Source organism: Ochotona curzoniae, unplaced genomic scaffold (genome assembly GCF_017591425.1).
Source record: "Ochotona curzoniae isolate NIBS_2020 unplaced genomic scaffold, NIBS_Ocur_1.0 contig_3520, whole genome shotgun sequence".
Classification (NCBI taxonomy): domain Eukaryota; kingdom Metazoa; phylum Chordata; class Mammalia; order Lagomorpha; family Ochotonidae; genus Ochotona; species Ochotona curzoniae.
This window is the reverse complement of record NW_024465894.1, coordinates 6,274,096-6,301,994: the sequence shown is the minus strand read 5'-3', so window position 1 is coordinate 6,301,994 and position 27,899 is coordinate 6,274,096. Positions and strand designations below refer to the sequence as shown.

Below are 27,899 nucleotides of genomic sequence, written 5' to 3'. Positions count from 1 at the left end.
AGCCCCTCCTTCTCCCAGCTTCATGCTAGAGCTGGAGCTGCTCATCTGTGGGGATTTAGAACTCGGCAGGAGGGGCGAGCTGCAGGAGGAAGGGCATGCAGCCAGAGCCTACTGCCTGCTGGGCACCGAGAGTAGTTCTGGGACCCAAATCCTGAGTTCAGACTGTAGCATCTCTGTTGATCTGTTACTTGATCATGGGCAGGTAAACTTCAGTTCTTTGTGCCTCAGTTTCCTCCCCTGGGAAATGGCGGCAGAACTAGCCGATAGCCCGTGCTGTTCTGCATCCTTCCTCAGGCCTAGAGGATGTACGTGTTCTGCATGTGATGATGTAGACACAAGACAGAGGCATAGCAACTTGTCCAAAGTCATGCAGGCAGTAAGCATTAGAGCAACAGCATCTGTAGGGGAGTTTGGGGGCCTGGTGTGATGGCTAATCCTCACCCTGCAAGTGTCAGGACCCTGTATGGGCACTGGTTCATGTTCTGGTTGCTCTACTTCCCATCCACCTTCCTGCTTGTGGCCTGGGTAGGCAGTGGAGGATGGCCCAAAGTCTTGGGACCTTGCAACCACGTAGGAGAACAGGAAGAAACTCCTAGTTCCTGGCTTTGGATTGGCTCAGCTCTGGCCATTACAGCCACTTGGGGAGTGAACCAGAGGATGGAAGATCTTTCTGTCTTTCCTTCTGATCCGCTTTTCCAATCAAAAAAAAAAAAAAAAAAAAAAGGGAGTCTGGATGAAGAATGGTCTTTATTTCTGGCCAGACCTTCCACTCCATACATCGGCCATTCCCATGTGGAGTTAGGGCAAGATGTTTAAACAAAATGGGACACCATGGGTTCCTCAGGCTTGGGCCTTTCCTGTGACCTCCTTTCCAGCAAGGTCACAGGTTGTCAAAGTGACCCATGTGATGCGAGGAACAGACTAGGAGCTGGGGGACCTGTGGTGTCTTAGCTCCGGCCCCAGCAATGTGTGACCTTGTCATTTGCCCCTCTACATTGGAGATGTCAACAGCCCATCCTGGGACTACACTGTATTGCTGCCCACGAGGAGGGACAGTCCCATGCATCCCCTGTGGTCCCCAAAGTGCCATCCCCACCTGCAGCAGGAGCCATGGCTCATGGTCAGAGGTGGGAGGGATGGGAGGTCCCCAATATCTTCCCACAGCCCTGCCACTGGCCACCCTCATGGGCCTTAAAGAAGCTATGATCAAGTTCAGCTGGAAGGCAGCACCATCCTGCCCCTAGCCTTCAAGTTGTTGTCATACCCTCCCTCTGCCCAGTGTTTCTCATGCCCCTGCCTGCCTCCCTGCTGTGAGCCAGCTCCCAAGGGGCCACAAGCACTTCTCTCCCTTTCCCTTTGCCTCTGGCCTTCTGTCTGCTTCACATGTTCTCGCTTGCCCGTCCCATAATCATTCAAGACCCAGTTGGAGTTACTTCCTCCGGGAAGCCCTTGAGGAATCAGCTTTCTCCTACATTTCCAGAACCCTTGTCTGCCTTCGGTGACAGTGCTTACCAACTGCATTGGTGTGGGCTCCCCTCAAGCCTGTAGGTTTTGAGCTCCTGACAGGCAGGTACTGTTTTATAGTCTGGGTGGCCTTGGGCAGGTGCTATTCTTCGGGCCTCAGTCTGATCATCTGTGAAGCGGGGCTGACAGGTAAGGCACTCGGGCTATACTGGCCATGTCTGAATCCATCACAGTGCACCTTGGCAGGTGAGAGAATGAACGCAAGCTCATGGGGAATGTACAAGAATAAGGCTACTGAACGGGCACCGAGCACTCCCATGGGGCCAGGAAGGCACCGAGCCAGGAGCACATTACAAACCCTCATTGTCCCATTCCTCCAGCTCAGAAAACTGAGGCTTTAGCTGCTCAGCAGTCAGGAGTAGGAGCTGGGTGCTGGTGCCATCAGCAGGAAATGGATGAATCCCATGGGGTTGGAGTGGGTGGGCAATCAAGCCTGTGGCTTTGGAGTCAGGAACCCCCAGAGGGAGAAGGGAGTTTCACAGGTTTCCAGGGGGGTCTGAGCTTCCACATAAAGTCCCTTCCCAACCCCCTACAGCCTCTGCCTCCCCGCCACTAAGCACTGGAGCAGCCCAGCCCCAGCCCTCATAGAAATGTAGCCAGAGGTGCTTGCTGAAGCCATGTCCATACCCCAGGTAGGGCAGGTGCAGCAGCTGACCTGGGGCTACTTCCTGCTCCCTACAGAGCCTGGGCAGCTAGGGCCTGGGGGAGGCAGACACTCTGGTTTCCTATAGTGACAAGGACACACAGATGGTTAAGAAAGCTAACACTTATGCAACACCTGCTGTATGCTGGGTACTAGGTCCGAGGTAGCTTTCCTGATGCATCTCCCTGATGGAGGAGGGGTCCTAGAGCCATTTGCCCTGGGCCACACCCGGGCAGGTGACCTTGGCCAAGCCCCAGCCACTTCTCCATGCGGACTCCCTCGTCTGCCACTTGCCCCCATCTGGCGTTGGCCTCTCAGCTCCCTTGCGATTGAGATGGCCTCTGTCTAGAGCCCCAGCACATAGCAGGCGCTCAGTAATTGCACGGCCTTTCTCTCATCTCTCCATGCCATGCTGCGACCCCTGCCCCAAAGCCACGCAGTACCTGGTGTCGCCTCAGCTTTAATGACATTGGACGGAATTCTCGCCCTTCGGGTCTCCAGAGCTGTGCCACCCTACCCCGGAGGGGACAGGCCGGTCTGAGGGTCTACCCTTGGCCACTGCCCCTTCCCATCCGGTTGCCCAAGGAGGGTCGGGGAGGTAGGGGGCTTGGGGAAGGTGTCCAGTCCCATGGCTGGGGACGGGGCTAGGAGGCTGGGGCCTCATCGTCGGTGGCCCGGTGGCCGGCGTAGAGGGCGGCCAGGGGCCGGAACCGCGGGCCCCAGCTGCTGAGATAGGCGAAGTCCTGCTCGGAGGCGGACGAGCCGCTGTGCAGCGAGCTGAGCGAGGCAGCCGGCGAGTCCGCGCCCTCGAAGGCGTATGTCTGGAAGGCGTCGTAGGGCGGCACCGACAGGTCCCCGTCGGCCTGTGCCACCTTGCGGTTGATGAAGTCCCTGAACACCGAGAAGTCCGGCTCTGGGCTGGGTGGCTCCTGCGGCAGCGCGTGGCGCTCCGAGGGCAGCCGGGCCTGCGGGGGGCTGCCCGCACTGCCGCCCGAGCCCGCAGGCCCGCCGCCGGCGTCCCCGCCCTTGAGCTCGCCGAAGTCGTAGAGGCTACGCAGCGCAGACATGTCGTAGGCCTCCGTGTCCTGCTCGCCGCCACCTTCGTCGTTGTATTTGATGACATTGTCCCGCATGTCTTCGTCTTCATCCGAGCTTAGGTGGCTCTTGTGGTGGCGCCGGAGAGTGAGGATGAGCAGCACCAGCACTGCGTGGGAGGCAGGAGGGGGCAGGTGGGTGAGTGGGCAGAGGATGCCCGGCCCGGCCCCGCCCCACCCCACAGGTTCTGTGCACGAACTCCTTTGCAGGAAGTCAGGACGTGCGCACCCCCTGGCGGGCCAGCCAGCCTTACCCACACAGGTTGCATCGCTTCTCTCTCACCCTCTCTGTCCACTCAGTTCCTGGGTCCCTTGGTCCAAGCCTGCAGTAGCTCTCCCCACGGAGCCCTGGCACCAAGGTTCAAGGCCCTTCCCTCCAAGTTCAATTTGGGAAGGAGTTTCTCCCTGCCTTTTCCCTGCACTTTGCCTGTTCTACAATCCAAACACAAATCCTCTGGTCCTGCTTGTGTGTGTGTGTGTGTGTGTGTGTGTGTGTGTGTGTGTGTGGTGGGGGTTGGGAGAGGTCTGCTGGTGCTGCAGGGGGCTGTCCAGGGTGCCATGACAGGACCCCACCCTCACCCCACCTAAGCGGGCCCCTCACTTGCTGTCTGCAGTGTGGTTGGCACTGAAGCCCGCCTGTCGAAGGAGTGACGTGGTAAGAGTTGGAGGAAGACGTGAGGAAGCGAAGGCTGGGTGAGTATTCCCGTCAGCCACTCCCCCCACCTTGCCTCTCTTCACATCCCCAACCCCCCCAACCCCCTCCCTCCTGGCAGCCTGGGTCCGCCTCCCCCTTACAGCCAGGCTCCTCTTTGATATGGGTATCTCAGGGTGTGCCCTTGGCTCTCTGTCTACACGTCTGGGCTCAGCAGGCCAGGGATGACAGCTCTGGGCCTGGAGCAGTCCTGACATGGACATCACCCATCGAGGTCCCACCCCACATCATCTCTGGGTTGGCTCTCAGGCTGCGGGACAGCCAGCTCTCCTCCTTCCCAACCCTCAGCTGCCTCCAGTGCAGCCCCAACTTGACAATGACCCAGGGCTTGCCCACTGATGAAGAATCTTAGGGTCTGGCACAGTTGGGCCTGCGGGAGACCCCTGTGAGGCAAATGCATGTGCTTTCTGGGGGGATGGATGCACAGACAGGCGGATGGGCATCCACAGCTGGCCACTGTACCAGGCACAGGACTCCTCTTGCTGCTCCAGCTGGGCCAGCGGCCAGAGCCAGCTGCGAGGAGCCCCCAGGGCAGAGCTCCCAGCTCACCTCCTAACAAGGCGGCTCTTGATGGGGCCCGAGACAGATCTGGAGGCAGGCCACGAGGGGAGGAGGGTGTCAGGAGAGAAGTGGGGAAGATGGATGAACGGCCGGTGGAGCTGGGGGCTGGGTTGCGGGGGAGGGCGCATGTGAGAGCAGATGGTGGGGATCGTGGGCAGCGGGCGACAGATGTGCCAGGCCTGCTCAGCGATTCCGCCCGGCACCTTTAGAGCACCGAGGCGCACTCTCTCCGTTTGTGGGCAATTAGGCAGAAATTTGTTTGCGCTGCCTCGGAAAATGAAACCGCTGTAAAGTGCACCCGCTGGAAAAAGGGTTTGTGAGCCGGAGGCTGGAGCCAGGAGCCAGGGAGCCTGGGCAGGCAGCGGCCTCACCCGCGGTGGGCAGCGTGGGGTGGGGTGGGGGCAGATGCAGCTCCCAGGAGGCTGAGCGAAGCTGTGAGCTGCAGTCTGGGGTGGCATGAGTTCCACACTCTTGGCTCTGGGACTCGCACGAGGGGTTAGTGGGAAGGCAGCCCAGGGCACCAGGATGGGAGCCAGTGGGGCAGAGGCGGATGGCTGCGGGTGAACTCACCGACCAGGATGAGGACACAGACCAGGAGGGCGATGAGGGCACCGGGGCTGAGGGAGGCCGCCATGACGAAGGCAGTGGCGTTACAGGACTGGATGGCACCTGAGCTGTCACAGCCACAGATGCGAATGGTCAGAGTGCCCGTGCTGCTCAGGCTAGGTGGCCCGCTGTCTACCACCAGGATGGGCAGGAAAAACACGTCCTGTTCCTGCCGGTTGAAGGCGACCTGCTGCGTGTGCACTGCGGCCGTATTGTCTGCTCCGGAAGAAGGGGATAGAAAAGAAGGTGTGTGACCGAGGTCAAGGAACCCCATCCTAGTTACTTTCTGATTTGCCTCCCTGCAACTCCAGCTACTGCTCCCCTCCATGCATGGGTCTGGCTTGATCATCCCCAAGTTCTGTTTCCAGCCATCCCTGGCTCTATCCCCGGTCATCCAACGGTTCTACTTCCGGTCACATGGCCCACAGTGCTGAGCTCAGCTGTCCCAGGAGTGTGGTTCCGACCACCTTGAGGTTCTCTATACAGTGGTCTGAGATTTGCTCTGCAGTTGCGCCAAGGTGCTGTTCCCTGCTATATCAGTTTCTTTTTTCACCATTCAGTCAACAGCCTGGTTTTATTAGGAATCTCACCCACACAGACTGTGACCCAAGAGTCCCATGGTCCATGGGTTGTGTTTGGCTGGGCCCTGACAAGTCACAGGTCATAGAGTTGGACTTGGAACACTGGCTGGCAGCTGCCTTGGACTGCGAGTATCTTTCTGTTCTTCAAGGCCAAAGTCAGTGAGAGTCTGCAGTGGCTCAGGAGATTCTTGTTTAAGGGCTGGCAGGGCAGTGGGGTGGGGTGGGGACACTAGGTGCCAAGGGCTCCTTACTCACTTCTTCCCATTTTGTACAGATGGCCAAAAAGGATGGTGAACTAATATACATGCAGCGCTTAGGGTGCTGATGCTGGGAAAGCAGGGAACATGAGGGATTTGGGGAATACTTGGCACTCCTTTCCCACCTCTCTTGCCACCTCCATGGTGGACCTGTGGGGGCCAGGTGTCCCCTGACCCACATCATTTTGATAGCCCTTCTTGGGGTGTGCAATGGGTCTTGGGGTGTAGCCAGTGTAGCCACCCCTCATAGCCAACTCCACATAAGGTGGCCAGCCCCTTGCTGGGCATCCTTCAGCCCTGTTCCCTGCCTTGTTCGATCCCCAGGCTGCCTGCCCTGTCTGGCCTGAGCCTGGGTAGCCTGGGTCTGATCCCAGTGCCTTCCCAGCAGTCTTCTGTTCTAGACTTGCCCTTTGTGGACTTGACACAGGGCAAGGGGCCCTTGGCAGGCTGCCTTATGACCTTGTGCCCCTTTGGGAAGGGCATGGAGGTCCAGATGGGACAAGGCAGGGCGGCAAGCGCATGTGGGTTCCTGTGACTATTCTGTTTGCACTGGCACACCTTTGACAGCTCTCATTTAAAAAAAAAGAGTGCCAAGTCCATCTTCACTTAGCCTCTTTGGCCCTCAGTTTGCCCTTCTGTAAGCTGAGAAAGAGAGCCCTGTAGGAGTCAGGGTTAAGTGTATCATTGATGCAAAACCCTGCTGAGAATTCATCTCCATGCACACAGGCTGATGTCTCTTTCTGCTTTGCCCAGCTTTCCTCTGCTGCCCTGCCCACCTGCTCCCTGCCTGGGCTGCCCTGCCCTTACTCTTCAAGTCCTTGCTGCCTGGAACGTCGCCTCCTCCTCCCTGCCTGGGCCAAGTCCTCATCCGTCACGCTCCAGCTAAATGTCACCTCCTTCTCTGTGGCCTCCTTTCTCTGCCTGCCTGGGAAGGAAGAATTTATGGCCCCCCTCCCTGCTCCGACTCCTCAGGTACCTCGGGCAGCCCTGCTACGGCACTTGTCATGATGGCGTTAAGTCAGCGTGCGTTCATGTCGCCGTGGCGGCGTGGCCAGCCAGGCTTGGCACTGAGCTGGTCCTCAGGAGCAGGGCCAGAAGGAGCTCCAACTTTGGGGTCAACTGGTGGTCCTGGTTCGGCTCCTCAAGCTCTGGCTGGAACTCCAGCCCTCCTTTTAAGAGCAAGGGGCAGCCCCAGGTGAGGGAAAAAAATCTGCCTACTACTGGTGGGAGTGGGGGGGAAGCAGAGGGGCGGGGTGGAGAGAGGAGCCTGGGGCAGGGGAGTGACTGGCTCAGTCTCGGCCTCTAACTGCCAAGCTGGAGCAGGGAAGCGCATCTCCAAGGGTTGCTGTCTTTGACGGTGGTGGGGCTAGATGCTCTGAGTGCCTCCCTTTCCCTTGTCTCTTCCAGCCCCTGACAGGGAATACCCAGGCCACATCCCTGCCCATCAAGTGCCCCCTGGAACCCTGTGAGGGAGGCTGCGGCCGCCCCAGACCCCACCCCAGCCTTCAAGGCGGGACCTGAGCCCAGCCCTGCATCCATCCATCTGGCCTGACATTCATCAGTGTCAATCCCTGGCTGCAAAAGCAATATTTATAAATCACGTTTCCAAACTGGCTACAAATTTGTACAAAGAAACAGATGGGGTGGGGTAGCCATTTGTCACCTAGGATATTTATATGGTGAGGAGGAGGGGGGGGGGGCTTGGCAAGCTGAGGGAAGGGGCTGCAGGGCTGGTGGGGGAGTCCGTCCTGGTGCTCCGGCCTTGGCATGCCCCTGTGCCGGGAGCTCATACCAGCTGATCATACTGGAAGGGAGTGTGGTAGCCCCTAGCCACCAGTTGGGGTTGGAAGACTTGTGAATGCCACAAGGCAGAGGCAGGGCTATCTGTGTCTTCTGAGGCCCACGTAGGATTCCATTGGCACAATGAGTAGGCAGGGCGGCACTGGTTGTTAACATGCTGGACTATTTCCAAAAGGGCTTACACAGCCATAGCTCCAGCTAGCTCTTCCCCATCCCCACCCTCCCCCAAATTCTTCTTGCTGCCTCAGCCTTTCCTCCAAGTGTCCTCCCAACTGTAACACAACGGAGGCAGTGGGGGGGGGGGTGGTTCATGCCAGGCCCAGTGGCAGGTATGTGGGGCGTGGTTCCAGAGTCCCACCCTGCCATACAGACTGCAGCTTTTCTCATCGGTCAGCTGAGCTGCGCTGGTTGTTAAGTATTAGGATTGTGAGTCTGGGAAATGCAGATGGGTCTGTCTTCTTAAGGCCACGCTGTCTCTCTCTCTCTCTCTCCCTCTCTGGGGATCAGGGGGCTGGTAGGTGGCACCAGACTTGACCTAGGACCAGAAGTGACCCACAAGGTCCAGCCCCCAGGGCTTCTCCTACTGTGTCTCCCCCTGGTCCTGTACTTTCACACACTCCAGTCCTGCAGGTCTCCTCCCCTTGAATAGCTCAGCTTCTCCCCCAGCACAGGACCCTTGTACCTCGTACTTCTTCCTTTTATTTGTGTGGCTCATTTCCTTCCAGCCTCTATTCCCTCTGGATTCCCCGGGCCATCCCAGATCACCCTACCCAAAAAGGCTGCTATTATAAAGGCTTTGCTTTCTTGCTCACTGGTTCATGTAACATGCTACTGGTTCATGTTATTATACACCAAAAGTGTGGCAGGCACTGCTTGAGGCTTCCAGAGTGCTGCACTGAGCAAATAAAGTCCATGTCCTTGTGGAAACTGCATTATCCGTGCTGACCCAGTCACATATCATCCCAGTATGCTTTGTGTCGACTAGAAATTCCATGGTTGGGGATTTTTGTCTGATTTGCCCTTGCATTTTAGGGATCAGAGTACATCCTGACACATAACCATTGGGTCTTAATAGCTGCTCAAGAATACTTAATATTTTATACACACACACACACACACACACACACCTTGGTAGCCCTCATCTTACTGGGGCCATTTAACCACTCTGGTGAGTGATTGGGCCCATTTTAGAGATGAGAAAGCTGAGGCTTAGAGAAGAGCAGACACCTGCTAAGGCTGCATGAGAAACCACTGGCTGAGCCAGGGCTGGACTTGGGTTTGTCAATCCTGTTCCATTGACACCTGCCTCTTCTTCAGTTCATCCCTTAAGGGTTCAGATTTCATGAGGAACGTCAGAGGGTGGCACAGATGGCCAAAAAAGATGGGGGACAGGTCTCACTGTGCCTTCTGGGTGAGTGAGGGTGGATGCATGCTGTGTGACTTTGAATCCCACCCACCTCATCCCCCAACTTCCTGCAGAGCCCTGGGCTGGCAACTTTTCCCTGTAAGAGTCTCAGTTTCATCACCCACCATACGAGACCCTCTCTGGATCTGTCACCCCTCCCCTCGGCGAGCCCCTCTCTATCCCGTAAACTCACACCTTGCTGTTCTTCAGGTCTTGGGTCATGGCTCCAGCATGGTCCAGCGTCTGTGAGTGAGTTTAGACCCATCTCTGGCACTCCCTCCCTTAGCTGGAAGGAGGTAGGTTGTGCCCCTCCCTCCCTGCCTCTCAGGCTGTGACTCAGTGCAGTGTGCACCTTACCTTGGATGTCGAGCAGAGAGAAGTGAGGGTTGCTGGGAGCTTCAGGTACCAGGCGGAAGTAGAAGCGGTGCCCACCCTGGGGCTCATCCCGGTCAACCACGCTGATGGTCTGGATGAGCTGCGGGGTGAGGAGAGAGCTGATGGAGACTCCGGGCGCAGGGAGAAGGTGCCTCCTCTGCCCCCACAGCTCCAGGCCCTCAGTGGTACCTGGCCGGGCTTGGCATCTTCACACACAGCAGCCTCGTAGGGCGTGGCCAGCTCAGGGGGATTGTCATTCACGTCCAGGATTCGGATCCTCAGGGATGCCCGGGAGAGCTGGGCGTGGTTATCTGCAGGAAGAGCATAGCAGACTGTGACTGGCCTAAGTGGGCAAGTCGCCACTGGCTATACCTCTACATTGACCTTTGACCATGGACATGCCAGCATCATCACTGCTATCCCCTCCATCAGCATCTTTATCTCTCTGATCCCACCTTCAGCAGCACCCCCGTTAGCACTGTCCTCACTGCCTCTACCAAGGTAACCATTGCTACCACCGCTGCCACTTTAGCTGGCGTCTGTCCCATCACTGCTCTCATCCTCAGCCCATCACCATCACTGTTATCACCAGTCTAGGCAACACCAGCAGCGGCTCCTTCTTAATACTGACATATCCCCCGTATCCCCTACAGTGCCCCAATAGCCCTGCTGTGCCTACCGTTACACCTCCACAATCTCCAGGACCCTGTTTCATCACCCCATGCCTGGCACTGTCACCACTTCTGCCAGCTCCACCCTATGACCATGCTCTATAGAGAACAGTAGGAGCTTCCATATCCATCAGAAATCCAATTTACATTCCCTCATGGCAGAGGGGAAACTAGGGCATGGGTGAGCTGACAGTAGCTCAGCTGGGACCTGCACTGTGGCACAGTAAGATAAGCAACCTCCTGCAGCAGCAGCACCCCATACTGGAGTGCTGGTTCGAGTCCTGGTTGGTCCACTTTTGATTCACTTCCTGGGAAAGTAGCAGAACGTGGCCCCAAATGCTCGGGCTCCTGCCACCTGTGTGGGACACCCAGATGAAGTTCTTGGCTCTTGGTTTTGGTCTGGCTCAGCCAATTTGGGGGAGTGAACAACAAATGGAAGATTCTCTCTTGTGCTAGTTCTCTGTGGGTCTGACTTTCAAATAAATAGAAATCTTGACGAAAGAGAAGTGGTCATCTCTCATTGCTCTCAAATGTCTACACTCAATAGGATCTCAAACGAGCCAGATCAGCCTGGGAAATGTACACTGCGGCCAGCAAAACTACGAAGCCTCCAGCACTCAGCTGGGGCGTGTCTGAGGTCAGGAACTGTGGGGTGCAGCAGAGGAGACTCTAATACCCTCACTGAATGATGAATGAAGCCGGGAGGACGGAAACTGAAGGGTGCTTGAATCATCCCAGGCATGGCTGTACCCCCCTATGCCTCTCCCAGCTTCTGACCTTGTATGACTTTGCCCTGACCCTGTCCTTTTTGATGTCAGCTCCCCTGCCTGGAAGATAAACAGAGCAGCGGCTGCGAGCCAGGACCCTGGAGTCCAGCGGACAGGTTCTGATCCCAACTCTGGCGCTTAGCAGCTGTGTGATCCTGGTCAGGTTGCTTGACCTCTCTGTACTTGCATTGCCTTCCCTGAATAGCAGGTGTAACAGTAACGGGTCAGTTAGGAGGTAAACTGGATTGACGAGTGTAGAGTGCTTACAGCCGCCTACAACCCTGGGGATTTGTTAGAGACCTCCCCAAAGGTCCTTCTAGGCAAGACACAAAATGATATGAGGGTGTGCACCGGCTGTCCCAGCCTGTCCACTCTGAGAGGTGCCCCTTCCTGTCCTGGTCTACTCCAGCTCTCTGATCCCCTGGGAATGAAAGTTACTCCCCACTTCCAAGCAGCGCCTTGGATGATGGTGAGCAGGGAGCTTCCAGCAGCCAGGCTCCCCTGCGAGTTTGGGGGAGGCAGGGAGGGATGGTCGGCAGCCTCTGCCTGTGAACTTTGGGGCCCGCTGGATGCTGCTAGCAGCTGTTCCTGTGTTGATAAAGAGAGAAGTGGAGATTGCTAGGCAGGTGCGGCTACCTCCTTGGGGGTCAGGGAGAGGAGGGGGAGGGAGTCCCTAATCAACTCAGGCACCCCCCACTGTGGAGTTCCCCTTCGCCAAGGGCACCTAATCTTCTCGGCTCACCCCAATCTGTCTGCCGTTCCAGTGATTAGAGGGGGCTTCTCTGGGGGCGAGAGCTGGGGAGTCGTGACTGGGAATGCCGGTGAGCCGTTATTTTTAAGAGCAGTGCTGCTGGAGAACTTCAACACCCAGACGGTGGCGGGTGCCGGCTGCAGGCTGCGTGGAGGGAAAGGCAGGGCCCGCAGCCAGGAATGGTGCCTGGGTGGGTAGGGGTGGGCAGCCGGGGCCTCAGTGCCCTTGCTGGGTGCCCTCTCCTGCAGTGGCTGCATGGGGAAGACACTAGATCCTAGAGAAGAGAGATGCAGAGCAGGCCGGGCTGCTGGTAGACCTGCTGAATACGCCCTCACACACCCTGCCCCTGAGATCCCATGACAGCAGCATGGCCCGGCCTCTCCTCTTGCAGAAGTTCACAAAAATGGCCTCCCCAGAAAGCCTTGGCCTCTGGCCTGGGTGAGGGCCTCGCCTCTCAGAGGCCAGGCTGGGGAGCCAGTATGGGAAAGGGGTACCTCCAAGTTGCCACCTGCAGAGCTTATCCTAAGGCCCCCTTTTGTGACTGGGCTGGAATCCTGGAACTTAGCCCCTCTTCCTCCAAGGTCGGGGTCCAGCGCCCTTGACCCTGCAGCAGCACCTGTAGTCAGAGTCACTGGGGGAGCCTTTAAAGCATCCCATACCCACAGCTCTCCAGGGGAATCTGCTGAGGGTCAAGTTTGCAGACCAGCACTCCCCGGGGGGCGGGAGGGGGAGGCAGGAAACAGGGCAAGGTGAGGCCCACCCTGCAGTGACCCCCTCTGAGTCACCTCCTCCAGGCTACTGCTGATCACAATTAGTATCATCGATAATAATGCTGGGTTTTTATCACCGGAAGTGTTTCCGGTATAAAATAATGACTCCATCAGCTGATTAATCTTGATCTTGGTGCAGGATTTTCCAATTTATCACCCTTTTCTTAACTATGACCTCACTGGATCCTCAAACAACCCGGGAGGCAAGAGTGTCAGAGCAGTGGTGAAGTTGCTGCTCCCCCACCCGCAGGCCTGGGCTTGAGGCCCGGCTCGGCTTCCGGTCCAATGTCTGACTCACGCATACCTTGGAGGTAGCAGGGACAGCCAAGTGGCACCCATGTTTGAAACCCAGACAGAGTCCCAAGCTGCTGGCTTTGGCATGGCCCAGACCTGGCATTGCTGGCATTTAGGGAATGACCTGGTAAGTGGAAAATCTCTCTCTTTGCTTTTCAAATAAAATGAAAATAGATAAGTAAAATTAAAAAAAAAAATTAAGTGTAGGAAATATTGATAAACCCATTTTGTAGATGAGCAAACTGAGGTCCAGAGAGGAGTAGGACTTTCCACAAAGCTGTAGGTGAGTTTGTGGCCAAGCAGGGATTGGGTCCTAGATCTTTGCATCCCAAGGCAAGTGTGCAGCGCAGCCCAAATGTCTGCTGCCTGGGAGTTTATTGGACCAATGGAAGCTACTGTACAGCCCCGGCCCAAGCTGACCTCACCCAGTGTCCCTCCAGGGCCTGGGTCCCCTGTGGCCCTCCCCATTTTGGCATCTCAGTTCAGCTGACTGACATGCAAATTAGTTTAATTATTTCTTCTTCTAAAATAAATTATATTTTGCAGTAGCTGCAATATGTTGTGTCAGGCAAAATTACATTCAATATTTTTAAACTAATTGATGCAGCCTTGAGGAAGGCTGATTGACAGCCGGGAGCTGAGCAGGCCTGCAGTCTCCACCGATTCTAAATGAAAATTCAGCGTGCTCCGGCCCGCTGCTTCCTCCAGGGTTGCTTCGCCATTAATCCAGGCAGGTGGCAGGAGAAGCCCCGGAGAGGCTGCAGGGGCCGAAGCAGGAGGCAGGGCAGCCCAGGGAGACCAGCCTCGGGGCAAGAGAACTGTCAGGCAGCTCTGGGGCCCTCGCTGGGCTGCGCGAGTTGGCACTGATGACTTGGGGATTTTCACTGACAGCCAGGGATTGGGAACCCACTGTGGACCAATGATACGGCAATGAACAGGACCAACGTGGTCTCCAGGACTGGAGGACAGAGACAAACATGACTCTAGACTGTAAGAAGAGTTGACAGGAGCTGGGAGTCCTGTGGGGGAGTGCAGGACAGAGGTTATGACATTTCTGCTGAATTCTGATGAGGAAGCGGCGAGGGGAAGGGTTTGGGGAGGGAGGGACCATCCTAAGGGGGCAGGATTAGCATGTGCAAAGGCCCTGGGGTGGGTATTGTAGAGCTCCCTGGTGGGAGGCTATAAAAATCACACCACATCTCCTTTGAGTTGCTCACTGAGCATCTGGACCAAATCGAGGCTGGAGGCCTTCCGAAAGGAAGTGGAGACATGGGCTGACTTGGTGATCTGGCCAGGAATGCGCTTGTTCCGGAAGGATGGCAGTGTGCATGCCCTAAGTACCCCACCTTGCCCAGGGTCACACCATTTCACCCTGTTGGCCCCTGAAGGAGGAAGGCGCTACAGTGGCAGCTGGTGGACTATTCAGGAAATGGGCTCAGAGAGGTGCAGCAACTTGCCATGGTCTCTCTGCAGGCAATCCATGAAGCCCATGCCGGGACCTCTGTGGAAAGAGGGAGCTTGTAGCCAGTCCCAGGCACTGCCTTCCTCAGCATGCTTAGTTGTCAGATTCCTGTTGCATTCAAGTCCTCGAACAAACGTTGCTGTCTCCTCCAGTAAGTTACCTCAATTACACAAAATCAAGACAGTCAGAGGATAAACCCAACTCCTACACGTCCATAGGCTCCAATGGGTCACCCTGCCATTCCCCGGCTGGCCGTGTCCTTCATTCGACAGAGACTCTCTTTTTCTGTCTTTGAGATGCAAAGGTGGGGAGAGGGCAGAGGAAAGAGCAGGGAGGGAGAGAGAGAGAATCTACCATCTGTTGATTCACTCTCTGAATGTCTACAGCAGCCAGGTCTGGGTCACACGAAAGCCAGGAGCCTGGAACTCCATCCGGGCCTCTTGTGCTGGTGGCAGAGACCCAAGGCGCTGAGCCATCATCTGCTGCCTCCTGGGATGTGCACTAGCAGGACACTGGATGAGAAGTAGAGCTGGGGCTTAAAGCAGGCCCTTGGATGTGGGATGAGAGCATACCGAAGCAGCATCTTTACGGCTGTATCATGTACCCTCTCCACCTCTTCTTCTCTAACTTTAGCTCCTTGGGGTCTTTGCCAGACACCTCAGAGAGATCTGACTTCAACTGGCCCCTGGCCTGTCCACAGGCACCACCGTTCTCCATAGCATTCATACTAAATCCTCCCTGTCTTCACCCAGCGTGCCCATCCACTAGCTCCTCCCTGCCCCCCGAAAGCAGCAGTTTTGTCTGTTTCGTCCATGGCTGTATGCCTAAGCACCTAGTGCACCGCACACAGCAGGTGCTCAAGTCAGACTTGTAGAATGGATGGATTTCATAGTCTGTGGCGTCCCTGACTACACTGCCTGCTCGACGAAGGACATTGGAGAGACGGGGTCCCTGGGAGCCCCCACCTAAGGTGCAGTCTAGCGCTGGGACCTCTCCCTGGAGCGCTCCTGGGACCAGGGTTCTCCATCAGTAAAGTAAGTGAGGTTGAGTGCTGTGGTTCTCCTTGGTTGTCACAGAGAGGAGCAGAGAGAAAGGAGAGAGACACAGAGAGAGAGGTGAGGCTGGGTGGGTGGGAGGGGGAGAGTGGGAAGTGGCGCTGGGAGAGAGGGTGCAGGGGAGGGGAGTGATGAGGCTCACAGGCACCTCCGGCTGCTCCCTCTCAGCAGCAGGGAGAGGAACAGAGCTGGGCCCCTGCTTCACCATCTCCAGGCCCTCCCTCCTCTCCAGGGAATTAAATTGCATCTAAACATGAGGCTCTGATTAGAGCTAGCCAGCTGGGCAGGAAGATTTATCATCCTAATTACCTGCTGCAGGAGGGGAGGAGGGGCTGGGAGCAGGTGCAATGGGACTGGGGGTACGGGGGTCAGGCCTCCTTGCCCTCTCTGCTCTGTCCCCAGCACCCTTCTCTATTTCTTCTGGGGGGCCCTCTGCTTACCTGTTTGGTTTCTCTGTGGAGACTGCGGTCTCTGCCCTTGTGTGGAGGAAGGTCACTTCCACGGGGTGGGCGGAGGAGGGCTTCTGGGGGAAGTAGCCCTGGGAGGGCAGCTGTGGTGGCTGGGGGTGGGGGATGGGAAGCAAGTTCCTTCCCTCGGCTGGCTCACTGGGGCTTCATTCCTGTTGGCAGCCGCACAGGGTCCCAGGAGCTGCCCAGCCTGAGTGTCTAGGCCTGACCCACACCTGTGGCAGCAGGAGCTCGTTGCTTCTCCATGCAGTCCGTGCACCCCATCCCATGCTCTAGCACACATCTGGGCCTGAGTCTTCCAGCAGAGCTCCAGGCTTGTTCCCACCTCCCAAGGCAGCGAGGGGGCCTCTACATCCCATCCTGGCTTTCTTTTGCTCCAAGACTTGCGCTGGCTCCCAGTGGCCTCTGGGACAGGTCTGGCTGCTTATGGGCCATGCAGAGCCCTTCCTGCACCCACAGTATTAGCCTCATCCACACCTGCCCTCCAGCCCCAGGCCATGCCCCCAAGGACTTGCCACCTGGAAAGCATTACTCAACATTCAAGACCCAACTCAGGGGGTTCCCTCTTTGGGGAAGAGCTTCCTGCCCTGCCATGCTGCTTGGGGGTCTCCAGGGTCCCCTCCCCTGCAGCCTGAGCTGTCACCACACATGGATGTGTTCTCCCCAGGCCCCTGTGGGGGTCCCAGGCTGGTGTGGGGTGCAAGAACACTGGCTGAGGTTATCCTTGTGGGCTACCCTGAAGGACACAGCGTCCCCTGCCACTCAAACCCCTCTGCACCCCTCACTGGGCCTCCAGATCTTTCCTCAAGCCTCCTGTGTCCACTCTCTGAGCCCATGGGAGCACTGGCTGGTGAGCAGGACAGCCTGGCCCAAGGTTTCTTTTCTCTGGCCTCTGGTGCTTCCCTCACCCCCATGGGCAGTAGGGCAGGAGGGGCTGGGGGGCCATTGTTCGGCCATCCTTTCCTCGGCTCAGATCCCTTCCTCCCTCTACCTGGCTACTCACAGCACTCCCTCCCAGTTGGGTCCTGGGAGAGGCATGTGTGGACCGGACTCCTGACTCCTAAATCCCTGGCTTAAGGGATATTTCATCTAAAGCACTCAATACCATGTTAGGCAGAGGAAAACTTGCACAGAGAAGCCTCTGTTGTGAGCAGTCACTCCCAACCCATTTTACCGATGGGAAAACCAAGGCCATGCCAGGGTGCGTGAGTTGGGAACTGCAGCATGAGGACCAGAGCCCCGATCACCAGGCCAGCTTTCCCTGCTGGATTTGTGAGCCCACATACAATCGCAGCTCGTACCTGCTGCTTATGTGGCTGCTCTGAGAGCTGAGGACCCATCCACACCCACAGGGACTCCACCAAACCCAGGGGAGGGGTGTGCCCACCACAGGTGCACACAAAAGGATCTATACATCATGTTGCATGTACACACGTGGTGGGAGGGAGGGAGACGCGGGCACTTGGTCTGGCGTGGCCTGGTTGGGGCAGCTTCCAGCCAATGCCATTAACCCTTAGCTGTCCTGCACAGTTGGATAGCCCACCTGCAGCAGGGAGTATGGGGGTTGTGGGGGGATGCCAAGACCCTGGTGGAGGAACCAGTGGCCTTGTGACACCCCACCCTCCTCATTCCCCACTCCTCCCCTCAATCTCTTTGAAGATTGTCCCTTTACAACTGCCCTTTCCACCAAAGGCTTCAGACACAAATTGTACTTTAAATTCAATATCGGTCATTAATATTTCATGATTACAAAACGTTAAAGATAATGTCAGTGGAAGGAACGTCTGCATGGGCAGAATGGATGACTCAGAAGTGAGGGAGAGGGGGCCGGCATACTAAGTGCTGTGCGAGGTAATCCGGTGTGACAGGCAGCACAGGCCGGTCCTCCCCTGCGCGCCACAGCCCGGCACCGTGCAGAAATGTCTCCCCTCTGATTCTTGTCACCTCCTGTTTGTTTCACCCAGGAGTGAGCAGGCAGGGCCACCATGACCCCCAAGCATACCATTTCCGAGGAAACCAAAGGGACGCCTCAACCGAATGGCACAGGACCAGGTGGGCAGACCTGCTGGCACTGCACTGGGGTGGGGGCACAGCTGGCCCTCAAGAGGTAGGAGGGCTGAGACCGATCCCTGGCTCAGCTCTGGGAAGATTTCTTCTGTGATCTTGGGACCACTGTTGGTGCTTCTCGAGGCTCAGTCTCCCCATCTAAGGAATGGGTGTCTTAATTGTGTCCTTGTCTCATTGAGACTGCAGGAAGGGGCATGGCTGCGTTTCAGATTTGGGGCCAGCACCAAGGAAACAGGCCTTGGAGGATGAACTGGGCTGGGAATGTGGGCAAATGCCTTCACTGCCCCCGAGGCAGTGAAGGGACACCTCTGGGGTGTACAAATGCCAAGGGCCCATAACAGAGAAGGACTCAGCGGAGTCACTGCTCAGGTCAAGAGGATACCCACTGCTAGCTGGGCACTGCCTTGGCATGGGACATGTGGCTGGGCTCCTCCGGGCACTGGTCTGTGAAGCCCTTTTTCCTAGCACTGTTGGAGAGTGGGGACGCGTCCCCGAGGCTACCCAAGACACTCGTCTCCCTTCTCCCAGCCTGCTGTCCTGGATAGGCAGGTGTGATGGGATGTGACTTAGGGAGCAGAGAGTGCTGGTGAGGGGACTGGACAGCAAGCCCCAGCTGCTCCTTGGAGCATCTATTGACTCCTAAATTTCTGAGCCTAAGAATTCAGAGTGTGGGCTGCTGCCCTGGGGATATCTGATGTGAAACCAAGGGCACACCTTGACCTTGCTGAGCCTGGGTGTCCCCAGCTGGGCCGTGGACCAACAGTCGCCTACCAGCTAAATGAGTGTCAATCATGACTCAATGACAGCAGGTGGAAGAAAGCATCTATTCCAGTTATACATAAGAGGCAGGGGGATACAGGTGTGTATGTATGAGAGAGAGAGAGAGAGTCAGACAGACAGACTAGGGGGCTGGGCCAAGCTGACGTTAAAAGCCGGAAACTCAGTTTTAGATCTTCCCATGGGAGTGGCAGAGCCCCCCAGTACGTGTGTTGTCACCAGGTTGTGCATCAGTGGGAAGCTGGACTTGGAGCAGAGCTGAGACTGGAATCCAGGTAGCCCACCAGTGAGGGACACAGGTGTGCCCAGCAACATCTTAATGACTAAGCCAGATGCCCATCCCCAGGCTGCATCCTGAGTAAAAACTGCGATGCTCTGTGGAGGAGCCACAGGCTGTGTTGCTTTCTTAAAGGGACACTCGGGGCAGAAGCTCAAAGCCTGACTCTGGAGCTGACTTGCCAGTGGGGGACAGTGGTGGAGTAGGGGGCATGGAGGTCAGGTAGGAGGACAGGTTAGGGGCGGGGGACAGAGGCGTCTGTGCTCAGGAACCAGGTGGGTGTTGCTAGGCTCCAGACTGTATGCACCTGCAGCCTGGACGAGGCTGGGGAGGCAGGAAGGGGAGCTGTCTCCCCCCGCCCAGTTCAGCCGCCACTTCCTCTCCAGCCACCTTTGTTATCTGCCTTTTAAGCGGCCGAGGAGTGGATTCAAAGGCTCAGGAGCAGCAGGCACCGAGGTCTGAGCCAGCTTTGTATTTTCTTTTAAACTGCAGTTGAAAGAGGCCAAGGGAACTTCAGCCTGGGGACTTCCTCGGCCCCAGAATGGGCCGGTGGGACCCTGGACGTGAGGGGACACTAGCGAGGGGGGAGGAGGAGAGGAGGCGGAAGGCTGGTGAGAAGTGAAAGGCTCCCGGGGCTGCTGGTGGGGAGGGGGCGGTGGAGGGATGCCTGATGAGCGGCCCCTCATCCCTTTCCCATATCCAGCTCTCTGCGTCTCACCTTGAGGCCTGATCTGAACTGTGTCTCAGGGCATCCTTTGTGTTGCCCTGGTCACACTTCTCCTGGTTGCACCAACACATGCTTGTGCACACACACACACACACACACACACACACACACACACCTCTCTTAGAATCTTAAGCCAAGCCAAGCCAAGCCAAGTGCCCCATAGCAACCCTGGGACCTCTCCATATAGCTCCCCCAGCAGGTAATTCCTGCTGGTTCTCCCTGCAAACCTAGTATGTGCTCTGAGGCAGGCCACATCTCACTTCTCCCACTGGGGCTGCCCACTCCCCAGCACTGTTGCCTGTAGCTCCCAGCCAGTCTGGCTGTCCTTGGTGCGTCTCAGGGTAGCACTGACCACATCCTGTCACAAGCACTCCCTCCTCGGCTCCCTGCCCCACGCCCCACGCTCCTAGGACTCTCAGTGCATTTGGAGCAAAGCCCAAAGATCCTGCAAAGGCCCTGCCGTGGCTGGCCACCCTGCCCCTCACCTGGCCTCTTAACTGTTCCTCCCACACGCTCGGAAATGCAACCCCAGGGCCTTTGCACTGACTGTTCCCGCTGCCTGCTGTGTTTCCCCCAGATGTCAGCATGGCTCTGACACTACTGTCTCTTCCCAGAGCAGAGACTGCACCCCTCCCCCTTCCAGGACCCTTCCCAGGCATGCTTTTCTCCTTTTCTTAGCTCTCAGCATCACTGGACACCTGTGGGTTGGCCATAGTCTAGCTTTCCCCTTGTTCAAGGCTGTAATCCCGACCCCCAGAACAGGGCTTGGAACTGAGGCAGTTCTCAGGATACAGGAAGCTAGCCTTACCCCTGTGGCTCGAGATCTCTCCTCAACTTAGCTTTGCTAAGTTTCTTTCTCTCTCTGCCCGCTCCCACCTGTGGCACCTCCTCCCACTGCCTGTGATCAACAGCCTAGCTTCGCTTAATGGTCCCACCCATCAGCTTTTCTTTTCCCGCCTTCTTGCATTGGCCCTTCAGGCCCTGATCTTCGCCCAGCTCACCCGCTTCCATGGCCAGCACAGTGATGTTGTGCCAGCCGGCAGTCTCCCGGTCCAGCCCCTTGCCGGTCACGATGGCACCTGTGTCTGCATCAATATCAAAGATCTGGTCCAAGTCCGACTCGCGGTCGATGGCGTACCTGGGGGAACAGAGGGAGGCTGATTGAAGATGTCCAGTATCAGGTGGAACCCAAGCCCATCTCCCCAACCCCATCCCACCCCACCCTAAGTGAGGAGTCTTGTGGTGGGTGGACGCACAGGGCCAGGGGGTCCATTTCCAGATGCAGAATGGTCTTTGGGGCCAACAGTTGCCATGAGCTCTGGCATAGGCAAGTTGGTTGACCGATAGCAGCAGCCTTGCTCATCCTTATCTTTCTGGGACAGGCGACCCTGATTGGGCTTGAAGACAGTGGTAGGGTGAAGGCTGATGCTCTGGGCAGGGAGAGAGCAGAGCTGGGTCCCGGGAGGTGCTGCATGCAGACCGGGAGTGTGGCACAGGGGGACAGGGACCGCTGGTGGTGTTAGGTAACTTCTGCATGCTCTGCCTGGAGGTTCCGGGACAGGCACCGGAGCTGAGCCCGCGCCAGGCCAGCGGGTCCTGGGACCTGGCTGCAGCTCCTCCCGCCTGCGCAGCACGCGGCCAGCTAATCTGCTGCTTTCAGTCGCTGCGTGAAAAAGCCCTTTGTTCCACCTTCTTCCCGTGCCTTTGTGAGGCGGCTCCAGGCCTGAAAGGCCCGTGTCCAACACATGTCTCGGGCGGCGCCCAGAGAGGCCTGGGCAACTCCAGCGTGCTGGCTCTCCGCTTCCCGGTGCTGATAAGGCAGGCGCGGGCTCAGCCAGGCTGTGTGCAGACAAAGGCCTCGAATGCCAAGCAAAGACCCATTGTGCGCGAGGACAAAGCAGCCGTGGGGAGGGGTTCAGGCAGAGCCACTGGCCCCATCCCAGCTTCTTCCAGAGAGGGCAACTGAGGCCCAGGCAGATGGTGACACCTGAGGAGGCAGGTCTGACAGCATTCACTCCTGGGCTCTAAGGAATCCTCCCTCCCTCCCCTGCCTGAGTCTACCTGTGGGATTTTGAACAAGACATTCCACCTCCTTGGCCCCCATGTGCCCATCTGGAAAGTGGGGTTAGGGAGGAGCTGGGTGCATGGGTTGGTCCCTGTGAACTTCCTGTGGGTTGTTGGCTGCCAAGGGTCGTGCCTGTGGGCAGAGTAGGCATGGTCAGCCCTGAAACCCCACTCTCAGGAGCCTGCAGCCTCCCTACACAGCCCAGCCAGGTCACACTGGCAGGGATGAGAGCATGTGGGGCAGTGCAGAGCCACGTGATGGCTGCTCTCACAGCAGGTGCATCAGGGTGAGTAGAGAACCTGTCCCTCAGTTAGCCCTGACCATTCACTGAGCACCTTCTTTGGGCTGTCCTGTGCCAGTCACCAGGCATTACATGGCAGAGGAGACAGACAGACAAGGCACCTGCTGGGCATCCTAGGCGGCTGATGCAGGTGCTGAGACCCAGAGAGGAGGCAGGCACTTCAGGGCTGCTGTGTGCAGGTGTGCAGGCTGTGTCATGTGTAATGGTACAAGGCTGAAGAGGGGAAGTGGGGGAGGGGGTGAATTCCAGCCAGCAGGTTGCTTGCCAAGATACACCCACTAGTCCTGGGACTATCATGTCTGAAGAGGTCTCCCCGGATCCATCCATGTGAGACAGCTATGACCTTGCCCAAGGTTGCACAGTGACTGTCAGGCCTTGGTACTTTGCACCCACCATGGGGACTCACCACCAGAGTTCCTCTGAGCTTACTCAACCACGCAAAGCCACACGCGTGGTGCCTAAGGAGGGAGAGTCCCTGAGCCAGGGTTTGGTGGGAAGGAAGTACGAAGCCTCCTGGAATCTGAGCCCAGGATGGGGACAGGTCCTGTGGGAGTTCAGCGCTGGGTACTAGGCAGGTGGGCAGGGCTGGGGAGGGTGCCCACTGCCCTCCTGCTGCTGCTTCTCCCTCCTCTCTCAGACTTCTGTCCCTGCCCTCCCTCTTATCCTTCTAGAAGGGACACAGAAGGGATTGGGATCTAAGTGGACTAAGGCTATTCCCAAGGTCTTGGGTGGGGGGCTGTGGCCGGGGAGGGGGCTTGCCAAGGATCAGTTAAAGACATGAGCTGCAGGTTTAGCTACACTGGGCTAAACCTAGGTGGTTTTCTTCCAGCGCTAGGAGCCAGTGAGTGAGTAGGAGGGAGGGTGTGTGTGTGTGTGTGTGTGTGTGTTGGGGGTGGGTAGGAAAGGGCTGTGGTCTAGTAACTCTGGGTGTGTGTGTGGGGTAGCTGGCACAGCTGTGCAGATCTGGTCTGTTGTGTAGTTGTGTGTCTGTGTAGCAAGTGTGTATGAGAAAGCATGCAGCAGTCAGAAGGGCATAGGTTCACGGAACAGCCAGTCAGCCCTGACCAGGATCCAGGCGCTAGCTGCCCCCCAGACCGGTGGCTTCCATGCTTGAGGCTTAATTTCACCTAACGGAATGCCAAGTTCCTGGGAGGATCACTTGCATATAAGGTGCCTCACTGAGTTCTAAGAAAATTACTCTACAAATGGGAGCTATTGTTATTCTAATGATCACCCAGAAGTGTGGCAGGGAGCATCAGGAACTCTCTTCTGCACAGCCCCCCATTCCAGTGTGGGGGCATTGGGGTGACTGGGTAGCCCCGGGGATGAACACTGGAGCGTGGACAGTGGTCTGAGAGGCGTGGAGGGGTGGGGGAAGCTGTGGGTCTAGAAAGATCTGCTCAAGTTTTGGACTCTTGCCATTGCAGGTGGTGTAGCTGCCAGGAAGATGGGCAACAGACCAAGGCCTCTCATGGTCTCCCCTGAGACCCAGCTGTCTGGGGACCCTTGTAGGGAGCCAGCCAGGCACACCTGCTAGGGACAGCATCACTCCTGCCACTGTGTGGGCTGCAGTGGGAGAAGGGGAAGGCATGGCTTCTGGCTGTACATGTGGGTTCTTCTCCCCATGAATATGTGCATACATAACACAGCAGGCTTAATAAACAGCCTGGGCTGCAGGCTCTGCTTCTTGTTCTGGCTCTGCTGTGCTTGGTACCGCTGGGCCTGGGGGCTGGCTCATCAGGTTGCCTCCATCCAAGCCACTGAGAGGATGGTGGGGGTCGGGGGTAGAGCCTTCAAAACGAAGCACCCCCAACTAAGGGATCCCTGCTTCCACAGCCTTCCCTCTCATTTTTGTCCCATGCCCCTTTAAGGTACATACTCAAAAGTCCCTACACCGTGCCTGTAGAACTACTGCATGTGGTTAGGGCTGGGTTCCAGAGAGTGAGAGAAGACAATGTCCAGATCACCAGGAAAGTGCTAATGTCTCCTCCGTGAGGGCCTCTGAGGTGCCCGTTCCCCCTCCCCCTGAAGCTGCAGATGGAGCACAAACTCAGAGCCCATGGCCAGGAGGCAGGCATGCGTAGGATGCCCCTTTTAGAGGAGAAACAGACTCAAGAAGGGGTGCTGCGGCTTGCTCCAGATCCAGCCATGGAGCCTGGATTTGAACTCTGGCCCCCTCCGATTCCAAAGCCCAGGTGCACTCTGTCGCATGGAGCGCTGGGTGCTGATGCAATGGTCACAGCCTCTGGCCCTGTGTGTGCTCTACGCTGCTGTCTGGGTTGTCAGGAGACTCCCCCGGCGGGGCGGGGGGGACTGGGGTGGTGGTCACCCCTTCCGTGAGGTCCCTTTCTCTCTTCCTCTACAGCCTTGGAAGGCTTGCACTGCTTGTTGCACCATGACCCATGTCTTCACCTGACACTGTGTCAGGTACCTCCTCTTTCCTCATCTCCCACCACCCCTCACATGAGCTCATCCCGTTCTTGACCTTAACCTTCTGGCTCCTTGATTCTGCTCCTGCCACTTCCCCTCGGGGCCTCTACTTCTTCCAGATCTCATCCTCTGTGTCCTCCCTCAGGGGTTACCTTGCTCTTCCCTGTCTGTCCACCCTCCAAGTGCCTGCCCTTCCCTGCACAGATTTGCCACAGGATGGAGCCTTGGGGTTCCCAGCCCTGCTCTGCCCAGTGTGGGGAGCTCAGGAGGTATCTTGCGCACACTGCATTTCTCTCGTGCCTGCTGTACCCCTTGAAGAGTGCGGGGCCATCTTATAGCACCATACTGCTTCTGGAAATGCATCAGCCTTGTTCCTGCCCCAGGACCATTGCACCTGCTCTTCCTGCTCTCTGTGCACCTTTGCTGGGTGGCTCTCAGCGCACTGGTCACATCTCACACTATTAAATCTACAGGAGCTCCCATGGCCTCTATCCCTCTCTCCCTCCCTATTCGATAACTGTTATCTTCACAGCTCTTAGCAGCTTTTTCACATTTGTTGATTATCTGTGTGCTACCAGAAGGCCACTGCCCATGGGCTGGGGTCTTGCCTGATGGCTTCTGCTGCCCCATGCCTGGGAAGTACCTCTTGGATCCAGTACTTGATTGGTGAATGAGTTGTTGCCCCGGGGACTGGGCAGGTCCTGTTTCAGGTTGGTACAGCCCCTCTGTGTCCTCCATGTTTGTACCCTGTCCTTGGCTGAGTCATCTCTGCATCCCCAGACTGGCTCAGGGCCGGTCGAGAGGAGGAGTTGGGTAAATGTTTGCGCTGTTAAATTGGACCTGTCTCAAGCTCCTGACTGCCTCTACATCTGAGGAGCTCCAGGGACGGGGGCAGCAAAGAGAGATGAAAGAAGGTGAGGAGCACGTTTCAAAGTTGGCCCTTTCTGCTCAGATAAAAGCAGGTGGGGAGGGGAGCGGCCATGGGAGGAGGAAGCCACTGGGTGAGGGGGTGGGGAGGTGTGGAGAGCTAGCACAGAGGAGGGAGACAGCAGACAGGAGCCTGACCCTGGGGCTAGAGACTGGCTCTCAACTGCCTGGGAGAGCCTGCCCAAGTTGAAGCCGCCTTCCCTCACTGAGCCTGAGGCCTCTGACAAACCAGACCTAACAAGGTCATCCCTGGAGACGCCTAAGGGGGATGTTTACAGCCTGTGCTGGGAGCAGGTATTGGGCATAGCAGTTCAAATGCCTGCATCCACATTGGGTGTCTGGGTTTCAGTCCAAGGCCTCATTCTGGTTTTAAGCCAGCTGCTTTTTTTTTTTTTTTTTTAATTTGTTAATTTATTGGAAAGGCAGATTTACAGAGAGAAGGAAAAACAGAGAGAAAGATCTTCCATCTGCTGGTTCACTCCCCAAGTAGCCATAACAATCAGAGATGAAGCAATCCAAAACCAGGAGCCGGGAGCCTCTTCTGGGTCTCCCATGTGGGCGCAGGGTCCCAAGGACTTGGGCCATCCTCTACTGCTCTCCTAGGTCATAAGCAGGGAGCTGGAAGGGAAGTGGAGCAGCCAGGATGCGAACTGGTAGCCACATAGGATGCTGGTGCTTGGAGGTGGAGGATTAATTAGCCAGTAAGCTCATGTGCTGGGCTGGAATCCAACTGCTTTTAATGTGCACCCTGAAGGCTAGTAGGAGTTGGTTCAAGTAGGTGGGTCCCTGCCAATATTCCCGGAGAGACCCGGATGGGAGTTCTAGGCTCCTGGTTCCATCCGGCCAGTCCTGGCTTTTGTGGACACTAGGGGATGAAGCAGTCAATGGAAGGTATCTGTCTCTGTGTTGCTTTGCTTTCCGGAAAAACAAAACAACACAGCAGGGAGGAAGGGAGGTGGAGGACCCAGAGGCACTGGCAAGTGTCTTCAGCAATAAGCAGGTGGAGGAAGCGTCAGGCAAAACCTGAGCCCCGCAGCCTGCACTATGGACCCATTACACCTCACCTGGGGGCGTGCTCTCATCTCACACTTACACTCATCTGCCCCCCTACACATCCGCATCAACAGGGTCTTCATCTGGAGCTCCTTTCCCCTTGAATCGACATCTGATCAGATTCAAGTGCCCCATTTAATTTTTGCCTCCTCCAGGAAGTCTTCCCAGATCTCTCGCGTTGGTTTGCCAGTCTGAGAGCTCACAGGCAGTTCAGTAGGATGGCCTCTCTTTATCTCCTCACCTAGGGCTGCCGTGAAAGGCTGGGTACACAGGCTGTGTACTCCATAAACCCAAGAGAGTGGTTCCATTGAGGCAGCAATGTAGTTATTCTCTGGAATTGCAGGACACAGAGGTCCTCAAGCTACCTTCCCTGAGCCCTTCCTCAATGCCCAGTAGGGCAGGGCACTGGCCACACCCTCCGCCTCTGACTCCTCTTTTGATGTTGGCCACGCTCACACCCCAACTCCTCCTCCGGATACATGGCCTCCTCTCTGCCCTTGGGCCAGCCTAGGCCAGGGCCAGCGCCCCCTGAGCTCTCACAGCCCACATCCTTCCCAGGAGGCTCTGCCTGTCCCACTCCTGTCACTGTCCCCTTTCTGCCTGCTTCCCCATGGCCAGAAAGGACCCTCAGCCTCCTTCTGCATCACCCACAGGCTCTTCCTGCTCTGGCCCCGCTCCTTTCCTGGCTGGACTCCACATCTACATGGGTCCGTTTTCCCCTTTTCCATTCCACTCATTCACCCCATGCCCCGTTGAGCACCTGGATGCCAGCCTTCCCAGCACAGAGCTCCCTCTACTGGAGGGACAAAGTGCTCAGAGAAGCCGGTGCTGGAGGTCAGGTGACATATGGGACTGGGGCTGGGATCTTAGGATAGATAAGCAGGATCTCATTGGAAAGGCGACTTCTGCATGGAGACCTGTGGACATCAGACTGAGAAAATTCCAGGTCGCGACACCACCAAGAAGCAGCACCTCCAAGGCACCTGTGGGCCTAGTGCGCATGTGCAGTTATTGGGAAGCTGCAGCCGACCAGGGAGCGGGGGGAGGCAGGACCCAAGGCTCCACAGGCTCCAGGGAGGCCAGGTCATGTAAGGTCATGGTCACTGTCAGAGTTTAACCTGGACTCACAGCTGAGCAGGGTCTTCTGAGGGGTACCAGGCACTCACTTTCGCAGTGAGAAGGGCCAGCCGGTTCCAGCTAAGAAGGGGTATGAGTCGGGGACAGGAAAAAACAAAACAAAACGAGGAGATCTACGGGGATGGGAGGGGCAGAAACTACGGTGGCCTGACCCCAGGGGATAGCAGTGGAGCCAGTGACAAGGGGCCATGCTTGGCTGCCTGTGGGAGGTAGGGGGTGGGGGAGAGAGAGAGTGCTCTAAATAGGAATTTACTGATAAACTGGCTGCAGGGCTGGGAGACAGTAGCTGGGCAGGTCCCCACCACTTCTGACCCAAGCCGTGCAGAGCTGTGCAATGGCTCAG

At 57.0% G+C, this 27,899-nt stretch overlaps 1 protein-coding gene across 1 annotated transcript in view; it reads right to left on the bottom strand.

Annotated features, from left to right (window-relative positions):
- Positions 1–2,792: 2,792 nt before the first annotated feature.
- CDH22 (cadherin 22) overlaps positions 2,793–27,899 on the bottom strand; it is a 60,685-nt gene continuing 35,578 nt past the window's right edge. The window contains exons 7-11 of the mRNA XM_040981061.1: positions 20,645–20,781; positions 9,748–9,869; positions 9,541–9,658; positions 5,105–5,356; positions 2,793–3,371 (exon numbers count right to left, since the gene is read on the bottom strand). Coding sequence (XP_040836995.1) covers positions 2,812–3,371; positions 5,105–5,356; positions 9,541–9,658; positions 9,748–9,869; positions 20,645–20,781 — 1,189 coding nt within the window. The 3' untranslated portion in view covers positions 2,793–2,811. The remainder of the gene's footprint in view (positions 3,372–5,104; positions 5,357–9,540; positions 9,659–9,747; positions 9,870–20,644; positions 20,782–27,899) is intronic.